The 14,118-nt window shown below is 42.6% G+C and overlaps 1 protein-coding gene across 4 annotated transcripts in view; it reads left to right on the forward strand.

Annotated features, from left to right (window-relative positions):
* Positions 1–14,118, forward strand: part of ARHGAP29 (Rho GTPase activating protein 29) — a 279,984-nt gene that overhangs the window by 183,714 nt on the left and 82,152 nt on the right. For all 4 annotated transcript variants that reach the window (XM_069231416.1, XM_069231415.1, XM_069231417.1 and 1 more), the window contains exons 6-12: positions 4,978–5,041; positions 5,686–5,823; positions 6,089–6,153; positions 6,493–6,603; positions 6,720–6,800; positions 6,994–7,182; positions 10,570–10,707. In XM_069231416.1, the coding sequence (XP_069087517.1) occupies positions 4,978–5,041; positions 5,686–5,823; positions 6,089–6,153; positions 6,493–6,603; positions 6,720–6,800; positions 6,994–7,182; positions 10,570–10,707 (786 nt within the window). The remainder of the gene's footprint in view (positions 1–4,977; positions 5,042–5,685; positions 5,824–6,088; positions 6,154–6,492; positions 6,604–6,719; positions 6,801–6,993; positions 7,183–10,569; positions 10,708–14,118) is intronic.

Raw genomic sequence — 14,118 nt, forward strand, 5'->3', positions numbered from 1 at the left:
GGCCTTTTCAAACTCTGCCAAAAGCTCCTGGAGCTGTATTTTGGTAGGTTTGGGGCCCATTGTTATTTTCTTTATTTTACAGAGTGACCTTAGCTCCCTCATCTTAAGATGGAGGTAAGGTGTGGTGTCGAGTTCCACCACAGTCACATCTGTGCTAGACATTTTGCTTCTAAAAGTTGGAATACTTTTTAAGAATCTACAACTGGTTCTAGAATCTAATTCAAACTTTTACAAACTTTTAAACTCTAAAAGAAATGCTAAACAGGATCTAACACAAGGCCCTAGCAGGTCTTTTAAGAATTTAGAAAACTTTTCAAATTGCAAAAATCAATTTCTAATGACAATTTTGGAATTTGTCGTGTGATCAGGTATTGGCTGAGTAGTCCAGCAAATGCAAAGTCTTGTACCCCACCGCTGATCCACCAATGTAGGAAGTTGGCTCTGTATGTGCTATTTCAAAGTAAGGAATAGCATGCACAGAGTCCAAGGGTTCCCCTTAGAGGTAAAATAGTGGTAAAAATAGATAATACCAATGCTCTATTTTGTGGTAGTGTGGTCGAGCAGTAGGCTTATCCAAGGAGTAGTGTTAAGCATTTGTTGTACATACACATAGACAATAAATGAGGTACACACACTCAGAGACAAATCCAGCCAATAGGTTTTGTTATAGAAAAATATCTTGTCTTAGTTTATTTTAAGAACCACAGGTTCAAATTTAACATGTAATATCTTGTTTGAAAGGTATTGCAGGTAAGTACATTAGGAACTTTGAATCATTTCAATTGCATGTATACTTTTCAAGTTATTGACAAATAGCTACTTTAAAAGTGGACACTTAGTGCAATTTTCACAGTTCCTGGGGGAGGTAAGTTTTTGTTAGTTTTACCAGGTAAGTAAGACACTTACAGGGTTCAGTTCTTGGTCCAAAGTAGCCCACCGTTGGGGGTTCAGAGCAACCCCAAAGTTACCACACCAGCAGCTCAGGGCCGGTCAGGTGCAGAGTTCAAAGTGGTGCCCAAAACACATAGGCTTCAATGGAGAAGGGGGTGCCCCGGTTCCAGTCTGCCAGCAGGTAAGTACCCGCGTCTTCGGAGGGCAGACCAGGGGGGTTTTGTAGGGCACCGGGGGGGACACAAGCCCACACAGGAATTTCACCCTCAGCGGCGTGGGGGCAGCCGGGTGCAGTGTTAGAACAAGCGTCGGGTTTGTAGTGTTAGTCTATGAGAGATCTAGGGATCTCTTCAGCGCTGCAGGCAGGCAAGGGGGGGGGTTCCTCGGGGAAACCTCCACTTGGGCAAGGGAGAGGGACTCCTGGGGGTCACTTCTCCAGTGAAAGTCCGGTCCTTCAGGTCCTGGGGGCTGCGGGTGCAGGGTCTCTCCCAGGCGTCGGGTTTTGGATTCAAGGAGTCGCGGTCAGGGGAAGCCTCGGGATTCCCTCTGCAGGCGGCGCTGTGGGGGCTCAGGGGGGACAGGTTTTGGTACTCACAGTATCAGAGTAGTCCTGGGGTCCCTCCTGAGGTGTTGGATCTCCACCAGCCGAGTCGGGGTCGCCGGGTGCAGTGTTGCAAGTCTCACGCTTCTTGCGGGGAGCTTGCAGGGTTCTTTCAAGGCTGCTGGAAACAAAGTTGCAGCCTTTCTTGGAGCAGGTCCGCTGTCCTCGGGAGTTTCTTGTCTTTTCGAAGCAGGGGCAGTCCTCAGAGGATGTCGAGGTCGCTGGTCCCTTTGGAAGGCGTCGCTGGAGCAGGATCTTTGGAAGGCAGGAGACAGGCCGGTGAGTTTCTGGAGCCAAGGCAGTTGTCGTCTTCTGGTCTTCCTCTGCAGGGGTTTTCAGCTAGGCAGTCCTTCTTCTTGTAGTTGCAGGAATCTAATTTTCTAGGGTTCAGGGTAGCCCTTAAATACTAAATTTAAGGGCGTGTTTAGGTCTGGGGGGTTAGTAGCCAATGGCTACTAGCCCTGAGGGTGGGTACACCCTCTTTGTGCCTCCTCCCAAGGGGAGGGGGTCACAATCCTAACCCTATTGGGGGAATCCTCCATCTGCAAGATGGAGGATTTCTAAAAGTCAGAGTCACCTCAGCTCAGGACACCTTAGGGGCTGTCCTGACTGGCCAGTGACTCCTCCTTGTTGCTTTCTTTGTTCCCTCCAGCCTTGCTGCCAAAAGTGGGGGCCGTGGCCGGAGGGGGCGGGCAACTCCACTAAGCTGGAGTGCCCTGCTGGGCTGTGACAAAGGGGTGAGCCTTTGAGGCTCACCGCCAGGTAGTACAGCTCCTGCCTGGGGGAGGTGTTAGCATCTCCACCCAGTGCAGGCTTTGTTACTGGCCTCAGAGTGACAAAGGCACTCTCCCCATGGGGCCAGCAACATGTCTCTAGTGTGGCAGGCTGCTGGAACTAGTCAGCCTACACAGACAGTCGGTTAAGTTTCAGGGGGCACCTCTAAGGTGCCCTCTGGGGTGTATTTTACAATAAAATGTACACTGGCATCAGTGTGCATTTATTGTGCTGAGAAGTTTGATACCAAACTTCCCAGTTTTCAGTGTAGCCATTATGGTGCTGTGGAGTTCGTGTTTGACAAACTCCCAGACCATATACTCTTATGGCTACCCTGCACTTACAATGTCTAAGGTTTTGTTTAGACACTGTAGGGGTACCATGCTCATGCACTGGTACCCTCACCTATGGTATAGTGCACCCTGCCTTAGGGCTGTAAGGCCTGCTAGAGGGGTGACTGACCTATACTTGCATAGGCAGTGAGAGGCTGGCATGGCACCCTGAGGGGAGTGCCATGTCGACTTACTCGTTTTGTTCTCACTAGCACACACAAGCTGGCAAGCAGTGTGTCTGTGCTGAGTGAGAGGTCTCCAGGGTGGCATAAGACATGCTGCAGCCCTTAGAGACCTTCCTTGGCATCAGGGCCCTTGGTACTAGAAGTACCAGTTACAAGGGACTTATCTGGATGCCAGGGTCTGCCAATTGTGGATACAAAAGTACAGGTTAGGGAAAGAACACTGGTGCTGGGGCCTGGTTAGCAGGCCTCAGCACACTTTCAATTGTAAACATAGCATCAGCAAAGGCAAAAAGTCAGGGGGCAACCATGCCAAGGAGGCATTTCCTTACACTGCCTTGATATGGTCCAGGATGAGGGAGTGATGGTGTGCTAGCTTGGAGAGAATAAATGCGTCTATGGATGAAAACTGCAAACATTCCGAAGTTAAAGGTTACGCCATGAGTTATGTTTGATTGGCAGCAAAGTTGACTTGTGCGCCATTGTAAAACTCAGTATATTTTCACACCAACCGGGCTGACGTTTTGTTTCCTACCTGTTAGCTCAACTAACTTAACCAGAGACTAAATGTTGGGACCTTATGGATAGAGTTGTGCAAGGCACATTAGAAGAATATATATGTATTTATGTCTAGTTTTTAATGTTTGTACTTTAAATTGATATTTACACCACTGTCTTTGAATGTTTTATTTTTTATTACTTAAGTGCAGCACACGTACCATAAACTATCTTTAACAGGACAATATAGAGCAAACGACATCGAAAATAAGATGGCCTACAGAATACAAAATAATACAATGTACATCCAAACTGTTAGAAAGGACGTGTTGATACAAACCCTGTCAGTGGGCTAAACATAGATTGCACAGTTTTCATAATTGTCTTTTGGAGTGATGTTGAAATTATCTTGAACGAATGTTAAAAAAAAAAAAAAGCCCTTTTAATAATAATGCCTCACTGAGCCCAATTGGACAAAAGCAGATGTTGGGCCACTACTTGGTATTACAGTGGCAAAAAACAGATTGTTAGGAACCGAACGACTCCCTATTAGATTGGATACTGAGACTTTATTTACGGTCATTGGCAGCCTCGCACAGATCGAGAAAGTGATGTTCAAATTGAAAAGACCCGATCTCAATTCTTTGAATTGTATGGTGGTTAAGTACTTTTTTGTATACTAATACCGAGGTCTGTTGATGTAAACAGTCTTCTCAGAGAGAGACTGTGTGTGGTGTCTGTCTTTGTATAGGTTATTAGATCTTTGTAATCTCTAAATTTAAATGTGGATGTTAATCTCAATTATAATTCCAGTCCTTTACTTGGTGTTGACTGCATCATAGTAAGGTTTATGTCTAAACTGTTCACATTTAGCAAGTTAACTGTAACAGCTCACGGGAGTCTTATCTCCTTTACAAAACACATTTTAAAGAGGGCAGAAAGTCACACAGTGGCAGCTAAGTTTTAAAATTACATTTAAAACATGAAAGTGAGACTTTTACCTTACTCTGTGACTTTGCCGTCCAGAATTTGTAAGTGTGTGCTCCCCCTCCCCCAAATACCCCCTTTTAGGTTATTGTCACTAAAGACGATCTGAAACGCACAGTGGCCATCGTTTTTCGGACAAACTGAACTGCAGGCTTGTGAAGCATATTGGAGAGGGACTCTGGGCCAGAAGATCTCAATAATTTCCGCTTTAACGTCCACACAGTCCACTTACTTTATTGGCTGCCTGTTAGCCTAACCAATTTTTAAAGGAGAAAGCCATATGTCCCTTTTAGGTCTGACTTGACAGTTCCGCCGCAGGTATATTTTTTCCAGTGTTTTAAAATATATATATATATAGAGAGTGATCTTTGACTCTACCCAAAGGGGTATATATTTCAGGTCATGCTATTGGCTATTTGGTGCATCATTCTGCCCCCTGTGTCTTTTTTACATGAGTGACTGTTTTACATCTCAAACGTGCACTATATGTTTGTTTACAGAAAACCGTCTTTTTATTTTTGTTTGTTTTAATCAGGTCTTGGGATGCAAACCAGCCCTGTTGGCTTTTCCAATTCTTCTTTATATTGCAAAGATAATCCTGTTCTAAAATGGCTTAGAAGAAGGAAATAATTGAACGATTTCATGTTATTGCATAGTTGATATATACCTTGCTATATTAACTGCATTCTCGTACTGCGTTTTTTCCTTGCAGTCCTTTGAAAACATCTCTGTGGAGGAATCCTCAGGATCCATACATGAAAGGGATGAGACTCCAGGTACATTATGACCACGATTATTTTGGTGTCCGATTACTTGTTTCCCAAATTAAAGGTACATTCAGCTTGAAAGAATGAGTTCTTTTGTGGCATGCAGGCTAAATTTTACTCACTTTCAGGTAAAGCACTCTGTAAATATTCCCCAGTTGACGGACAGTATGAGCACATGTACTGTTCACTTTGATATCGGCCGCAAGTAGCAGCCACTTTTTCAGAAATAAAATAATAAAAGAAAAACAGCAGTGGAACAGATGGACTGCAACGTGCAGAGGTGCACCTAATATCCAGTCCTAGTGACTACTGAGTTATTGTATGCTGTATATTTTTTCATACTCGGTGGAGCAACGCAAGCAGCAGACGGGAGGCCGAGGGGACGTGACGATGTAGCTCTTACAGCTCTGAATTCAAGTAAACTATGTATATCTTTCTAAGGAACGTACATTCATATTTTCTGTTAATGAGAGCCGTATCCGGACTGCACGCGCTGCCCAAGAAGCAGTTTAAAATTTTAAGATTAGAAACCCCCTTTAGACCTATTTAGTGTCAAGTTTCAGTGAAGAAACTGAACGCTAGATGTTCTCGGTGAAGTTCGGCCTTTCCCCAAGTTTCTCTTCTTCCTTCATTATATCCCGTTCTGTATTTAGGACATCTTCGAGCGGAAGAGGTTGATAACATGCTCCTGAGAAACGACAGTGGGATTGAAGCTGCTCTGTCTTACGCCAAAGCATGGTCGAAGTACACCAAGGATGTGTTGGCCTGGGTGGAAAAAAGGCTGAGCTTGGGTGAGTAGCTCTGTGTGGCAACTAATTGGCTTTGACAAGGGCTAATTCCACCAGGCTTGCTTTACAGACCGTTGGTAACGAGATTTCTAAAGAGGTGGCCATTTCATCTTATTAACTGAAGCAAATTCATGTTTGGGAGATGAAAAGGTCTGATCTTTGTAGTATATGCTTTCAAATCATTAATGTCTTGAGAACTGAAGTTAAGCTAGTGTTTGTTACATGTTTGTTCTTACCATGATTTTCTTCTCTTTTTTTTGTTCTATAGAGTTGGATTGTGCCAAAAACTTTGCAAAAATGGCAGAGGCTGCCAAAGTTATTGTGGGGCCACAGGTGAGTGTGCTTGTGCAGAGTTTTATGAAATTGAACTTTACTACAAGTTTTAGATTTGGCTAGTGCATTCCTTAATCAGAATGGAAACTTTAACTTTTATGTGAATGTTTTACGTCGAGAGTATCCTGCCATCTGCTTCATTTTTGAACTTTCTCAACTTGAACTTTCGTATGCCTTAAAACCATTTTTTATTTAATTAAGGCATTTACTTCTGCTACTCGTGTGCTTCTGGCACCGTACAAATTCTTGTTTTTCGAGCAATGAAGTAATACTGAACTCAGTTTAAAATGCTACAGCAAGGCCAATGTGCATGATCTATTTGTATGTTTTGATTTCAAGGAGTACATGCCCTTTCAGTCTTTATTCACCTCGGCTTTTGAAAATGACGTGGAAAACAGCCAACTTTTGTTGCAAACCACAGCAGCTCTGCAAAGCAACAAATTCATGCAGGTAAGCAAGCTCTCAGCTGTGTATTATGCTCTCTCGTGGTTGACTTGTTTGCTTCAAAACAATCTTGAATGACCTGCCCCCTCCCAAAAAAAGACAATTTCCATTTCTATTTGCAGCCTGTCCAAGGAAGAAGGAGTGAATTAGATAAACTAAGAAAAGAAATCAAAGATCTCTGGCAACGGGAGCTCAAAAAAATGGTGTGTAAGGCAATTTCGATTAAGGGGAAAATGGACCATTTGGAGCATTTTACAAAGAATAATCAGTGATGTACACTTTGTAAAAAAAAAAAAAAAAAAAAAAAAATCCTGAGTTTTTTTTCTTGCATGTAATTGACTATGACCAGTATCTCTCTCAGTGCTTTGAAGAGCGAATACATTTATTTCCCTCCAGCAAGAGCTCGAGGTTGCGCTAAGGAAAGCCAAGCAGTTAAGCATCCAACGCCAGGACGAACACGACAAGGCAAGGTCCAGCACCATTCGTGCAGAGGAGGAGCAGTTAAGCTCAAGTGCAGGACTTGTGAAAGAATCCAGCAAACAGCTGGAGAAAAGAAGACGTCTGGAAGAGGAGGCTTTACAAAAGGTGAGCAAAGCTGAGACTTTTTTTATGCCCAGGACCACCGCCTCCCCAGGGCTTTTTCTTACAAAGAAGGGTGACCACACGGACCCCCTCCTGGGGCTGTATGAAGCCACGTGGACTACCACCTCCTGGGGCCAATAAAAAATTATTACAAGGGGCCACATGCTCTGGGGACCGAAGGAAGCCAACTCCTCTGGCTGGCCCCGGGGACCACCACCTCCTTGGGGCCAGCCCATGTAAAAGAGAGGAGGGGGCTGCGCGGCACCCCTTCTTGAGCCATTAATGGCCCTGGGGATCGCAACCACCCAGGTCCGGCTCCTGCTATTTTCCAAGGTGCCCACTATTGGGAGATACCCTTTTGCTGTGACAACCCTCCACCACCACCACCACCACCACCACCACCACCACCACCAAGCAAAAGCTAACACTCAGCTTCCAGCAAGAGGGAGGTGTCACAATGCTCCCTCTTGCTGGAAGAGGAATAAAGAGATGAAAGTATTGCTCCTGCATGCAGGGAGCTGCATTCCCAGCAGCCCCCTGCATGCAGGAGCAATGCCGGCTTCGGTAGGAGGTGGGGAGCCGGCAGGGACTGCAGGGAACATGAGGCTCCCCCTCCAACCCCACCCCCACATGGTCCTGGAGATTAAAAAAAAAAAAAAAAGTGCCCTCTTCTTGGGTTAATATGCATGGCATGGTTCATTATGGAACAAAGCACATTTAACAGGAATTAAACCTTGTGCCCTAAGGTAACTAAAACTTGCACACTCGCCATTTACTGGTATTTACATCACTAACACCAGTTATGACATTTTGTACGACATCATCGATATCACTGCAATATTTGCAATAAAATTGATGAGAACTTGATGGCAGAGACAGAAGTTATAGTTACCCTGGGTACGAGTTATAGTTACTTGAGATAACCATTACTGCTGAATTTCTCTGGTTTTGTGCAAGTAAATTCAGAACCTAACTATAACGTCCCTGTAAACTTTGGTTTCTTAAGTGAATATATACATATATTTATTTATTTTATTCCTTCTGTGGTCCAGGTGTTACAGTTCATTGATTCTTGACAAAGCCCAACCACTGTGAATTTCATCCTGTACTAGCTTGCCAGTCTATGGCTTTCTCAGGGCTCACTGTTGAATCCTACTTAGATCTCCTTTGAGTTATTCATAGTATAACTGCATAGAGATGTGGTCTGTGCAGTCGGGTTGTAATTGCATTCAGATTTTTTTCTTTTAATTAGAATTACCAAATTATGTTCATATTTTATTACAGTGATCAATTATATAGTTATCAGAGGGCAGACATAAAATATTCAGACCATATTACTCTTTGGTTGCTATTCTTAGTGTTTTGTTTACCTGAGCAGAGTCACCTATTTATTTCCCCTTCCACCTCTTGCTATGTGCGCACATTTGTACTATTACAAACATCAGATGACCTAAAGGGTGACCAGCTCACTCCAGTCCTGGGCTTTTGTCAACCAAATAGTTGCTTTTAGTCTTAATGGTTCAAACCAAGGCTACAGTACCCAGCATGCATGTCACCACAGGGCTATGTCGTATTGCTTTTTTCTAACTTTTAGCCATTCTACACAGAAGCCACACTGCTCTACAAAATGGCTGAAAGAAATCGCCAAAGCTAATAGCTCTCTCTTTTGCCTGCTTGAGTTCAGGTTTTTGTGTCGTGAACTCTGGGTGTGCCGTCATTTTTGAGGGGAAACACATACTTCTGCCTGGGTTACTTGTTAAAAAGGGTGTCATCCACTGAAGATATGTTGGTGTGCGAATCCCCAGTTTTCCAACTCTCCATCAAAATCTGCAATTTGACACTAAATGTGGCTCTACCTTCAATTTACCGTTATACACCCACTGCATTGGATTACATAAGGAAGTAGGGCACACCTTCTCCATTCATTTGTGCCCTTTTTTTCGTTTGTTTTCTTTTGTTTTTGCAAAAAACAGATAACGGACAGAATGCAGAACAAATCAAACATTCACCCCCAGCCACAGCTCTGGGTTTAATTAATCAGTTTTTTTGCTTGCCATCCCAGTTTCAACCAGCCATATCGTTGATGGATTAAACCCAGATCTGTGACTGGGGGTGAATGTTTGAATTGTTCTGCATTCCGTCCAGCATCTGTTTTTGCATTTTTTGCCCCAAGTGGGAAGGGTATGCCCAGATGTGGGTCCCGTGCTTGCCATGCCACCAGATTCAAGCTAGCCTAGCTGATGAAGGGTGATATCCTGAAATCGTTCCTAGGATGCTTGTTTCTGGTCCAGGGAGGACCTGGCTTGGCAGTTCGGGCTGGACTGTTCCCATGAGGAACAGGGTCAAGACTGATTTGCATATAGCTGGGTCCAAACTCGGGTGGTGAGAAAAAAAACAATGGATTAAACCCAGATCTTTGTGACTGGGGGTGAATGTTTGCATTGTTCAGCATTCCGTCCATCATCTGTTCTTTTTGCACTTTTTTTTTTGCAAACTAAGAGCATCCCTCAGAGTTTAGATGAGGGATGGGTTCTCAAGTTCAGTATAGATCTTAATAAGTCCTGCACATCGCTCTGCCATCTGGTGCATGCCATATTCCTGTAGCCCTAACCCCAGGGAGCGGGTGTCAAAAGCACTCATACTGGCAGTTGTCTTCTAAATTCTTGGAGTGCTTCCTGCGCCTGACCATTTTCAGGCTCAGTGTAGTGCTTGTTCTGTAGGGCATTCTCTGCAGCAACCTTACGTGTTGTGCCTCTTGCTTTTTGTGCACAATGCACTAGATGTTTATTCTCATTCCATCGTCGTGTTGCCCAGTCATGATGAGGAACTTTTTTATGAAAGCTGTCTTCCCTTTGGCTGAATGCTTTCGAATGTTCGATCGTGAGGCAGTGGGGTTGGAACACTGGAGTATAGAAGTTAGTCACTGTAAATATTCTCTTAATCCTAGAATGTCTATCTCCTATCAGCTATCATGGAATGTTGTTTGGTGTGTTCGGAGTTATACCCATTTGCCCGACTGTCCAAATTTAAAACATTCTGCTTCATGCAGTGCAAACATACTATAGTCCTTTATTACAACAGTGTTAAGTACTGGGTTTATCCCTGAATAAATTGTTATGTCTGAGTGAAGTCAACTCATCCACTCTGAAGTATGAAGCTAATCTAAAATCTGGTTTTTGTTTTTCACAAATATGCCTTCCTTTTCATTGCACCTTCTCAAACCAACATCTGCTTATTAGGAGTTGTATATAAAACAGACCTGTATACCCTACCATTTTGTGTATCTGTTTCAGATAACAGCCTGGGACAAACTGAATGTATAACATTGCCAGAAGTTGTGTAGTTCTTCTATGAACAAAAAATGTTATTTTATTGTTTGCTTTTTTGCAGGCTGAAGAGGCCAATGAAAATTATAAAACCCTTGTCTCAGAGGTTGAAGAAAAGAGGAACGATATGGAGAACTTCAAAAGTGAAGCTTTAACACAGCTTCGAGAACTGATTTATCAATGTGACCTAACTCTTAAAGCTGTAAGATTTTTTGTTTTAAATATCTGAACACCAAAGTGTAAAACTATTGAGCAAATCTGAATTTATAGAAATTAAATATAGATCAAAAGGAGTGCAGCGTGAAGCTTGGAAAATAGGTGATGTGGAGGTGATTATTGGACTGATGTAAGCGATCTATTTCAATGTAAAACGTAAGCTATGGTTATACTCCACAAACGAAAAAATTCACCTGTCCCCAAAACGCACTTTACATGACCTCAGACAACGCCGTATGCTAACAGATATTGCACCATGGATTGACATCACATAATGACAGTACTAGTAATATTACTGGGACTTTATATAGGGCATAGTTGGGTGTACTGTGATCATATCCTCTATGTACCGCACACAGTGTATGGCCTTTTGCTACCCACTGTGTGTGTTTCAACCGAGCCCCCTATAAACTGTATACAGAGGAACATAGGGGGTCATCTTTATACAAGATATCTAGGTATTTACCTTTTGCAAAGTTGTGAACTTGCTTTCTACATAGTTGTATAGCACCCTGGGCAATATACTCTACATGAGGCACACAAAGCTTAGTCTCTGGTTTCACCCTGTGCATGCTGCATAATTTGCAAGAAGATAAAACTCCTGTCTTTCCAGGAGACCCATGTAGTGACCACCATCTCCATCCAAGCTCTTCTCAGAAAGATCTGGTCTTGGGGTGACTCTCAAAAAATATGGATGTTATCTGCTGCGGACGTAAATACACTACTCAACCATAATCACTAGGCTATGTCCCATACAATTAGAGTGCATGCCCAACCATCCCAGTCTTGCACTACTCACCATCACCACTGCCCTCATTCTGTCAAATTCTAAGTAGCCAACTAAGACAGACTCAGTGATCCATCCTTCGGGTCCAAAAATTCAGTTCCATCAAATTGGGTAATCTAAACAGCTCTGTTATTTACAGCTGCTAGCATGCAACACTATTTTAAAAAACAAATTGCTATGCAACACACACTCAATAAAGTTAAGTTTCATTAGACCACATCTGTTCTGCCCCCATGGTCCCGCAAGCATACATATGAGCTTTAATTTCATTGATCGAACTAATGGGTAGTAAGAGGAGGGATGACGAGTCCATACTGCTACTCTCAGTCAAGCAAGCGTACATCAGTCATCACTTTCTGAGGAAGACCCTCAAATTTGTCTTTGCGGACTACTAAAATAATCCCCACTCCGCACCATGTCCCTCCTCATAAATTAATTCAAATCTGCAGCAGAACATATTTCATGATGACTTTCACTTTTGCTTTGCAAGACCATCATCACAACAGAAGGGAACCAGAGAACTGCGAGTACCCAGCAGCTGAGTGCACACCTCTCCCAGCCATAGACTCAATTGCTCAGACATGCTTATAATGAATAGCATACAAGACCCACTATTCTTACTTGCCCATGTTAATGGAAAGGCATGCAACAAAACAATCTTATTCATGGGGATAACCCAAAGCCTGCTGATGAAACATTGTGATATATTGTATACAGATCACGAGGAAGGAATGCACAAGACCAGCCGTAATACAGTCTTAGAAAAATGTTCAGGTTTTCATCAAATGCTGTAGTCTTTTGATGACATTTTGTTCATGTTGCTACATGAGATTTTTGTGCCAAGTATAAGTATTATTTAACAGATTTCATTTCCTGGCTTTTGTAGGTTTGCTTATAGCCACACAAGATTTCAGAGCATTGTTTTTAGGTCTGGCGTTAGCCTTTACCTTTTGATGCTACTGAACAAATATATAGATATTCAGCTGTCCTTTAGTCTTCCATTGGCCAGCTTCACTGGGAGTGACAACATTATGCTTTCACAAAGAGCACCTCCATGCAAAGTTGTTAGCTTTGATAAAAACTGCTGTGGCAAATTATGCTTTCTGAGGCCTATATCTTTTTTTTCTTTCTTTTTTTCTTTCCTCTAAGCCAATGTTTATTTGTTCACATTTGCAAAGGCCCGGCAGCTGCTTAAAAGTAAAGTTTTATAAAAATTAAAAAAAATTATAAAACAAATCATTGTGAAAACCAAAAGGCTGGCAGGCAGTACCCAAATTATTGGCTGTGTCAATGCTTGTTTGCTGTTGTACACATTTCTGCTGTTTTATGTTCAGGAGATGTCGTCGTCTAAGGGCTTTCCTCACATAGACATCAGCAGTGAAGTTTCTTTGATTATTGATAAACTTTGAATAATTATTCACTTTATATCTCAGTTTTCAATTTTCCTGCTTGATATTTTTAGGTCTTGCCTGAGACAGCGCATGTATTGTCACTTGCAATATCTTTTGTTAAGTTAAAGGGGCTTAGATTCATTCCATTAATTGCCATTAGTTAGCTTCATCGTTCCTCTTATTAGCTGGCTTCTGACTGGTTAGCTCATGACTTTTTCACTTTCTCATCATACATTTCTCCTGTGTGTGGAGGATGGACCTATTGCTGACTAGGTTAATATTTGATTAGTGTCCTTCTGCAGATTTGAAGTGCTTTTTTTTAGGGTTGAGCCTGCGATAGCATGCACTAGCACATGGTCTTGCTTGAGAGAGACTATTGGTTACAAAAAAGGGCTTGGAGCCTGCCCGTTGCTTACCATTTGTTGTCATGCGTGGCACTCTTAACAGCTCATAATGTTTCACTGCAGGCCAAGCATTCCATTCCTTTCTGTGGAGCAAGGACCAAGCACTGGTTGGTTCAACTTAATTAGTACCCATCAGCTGCTCCAAACGTGATTGAGGTGCTTACTGTTTTATTCTTTTTAGGTCGCAGCCTACAGATATCTTGGGGTCTTTAAGAAAGTTGACCTAAGAATGCATTCCACTTGTTGATTACAATTGGTTTTGTGGTTTGTAACTCTCTTTGTGGCTTTCCACAAACTCGCTTTCTGTTAACAGCCCTTTAAATCTTGATCTTATCTCGTCACATTTGGTGTGCATTCAAAGACTGAGGTCAAATGTCAGGTGCTGTCTTGAGGGTGCTTGTTTACTTTTCTTTCTCTGGCTTCAAAGTAAGAGGATTTGTGTGAGAATCTTCCTGAATACTGAGGTCAGGAACGAGTTTTTTCCTAGCACAAACAACATTTAAATCTGTCTCTCCAACAAGTCTATCACAAGCTATTAGTAGGTCCCAGACACCTATAAAGTAGCTTGGTGGCCCTGAGTTCATTTTTCAATAAGCACATGGTCACATTTACCTTTTAAAGTTAGGTCTGTGTTTATTTTGCATTATTATTATCAAGTTGCAGATAGCAGGGCCTGATAATGAGCAGTGCTCGGGCATATTTAAGACCCAGACTGCAACTGTGTCACGGAGGTGAAAAACCGATATATTTAACTCTTAAATGAAAGTCCTTGTCAACTCAATATGAAAAGTTACCCTAATGATTGAGTTAATTCT

The sequence above is a fragment of the Pleurodeles waltl genome, chromosome 4_2 (assembly GCF_031143425.1).
Source record: "Pleurodeles waltl isolate 20211129_DDA chromosome 4_2, aPleWal1.hap1.20221129, whole genome shotgun sequence".
In the NCBI taxonomy this organism is placed as follows: Eukaryota; Metazoa; Chordata; class Amphibia; order Caudata; family Salamandridae; genus Pleurodeles; species Pleurodeles waltl.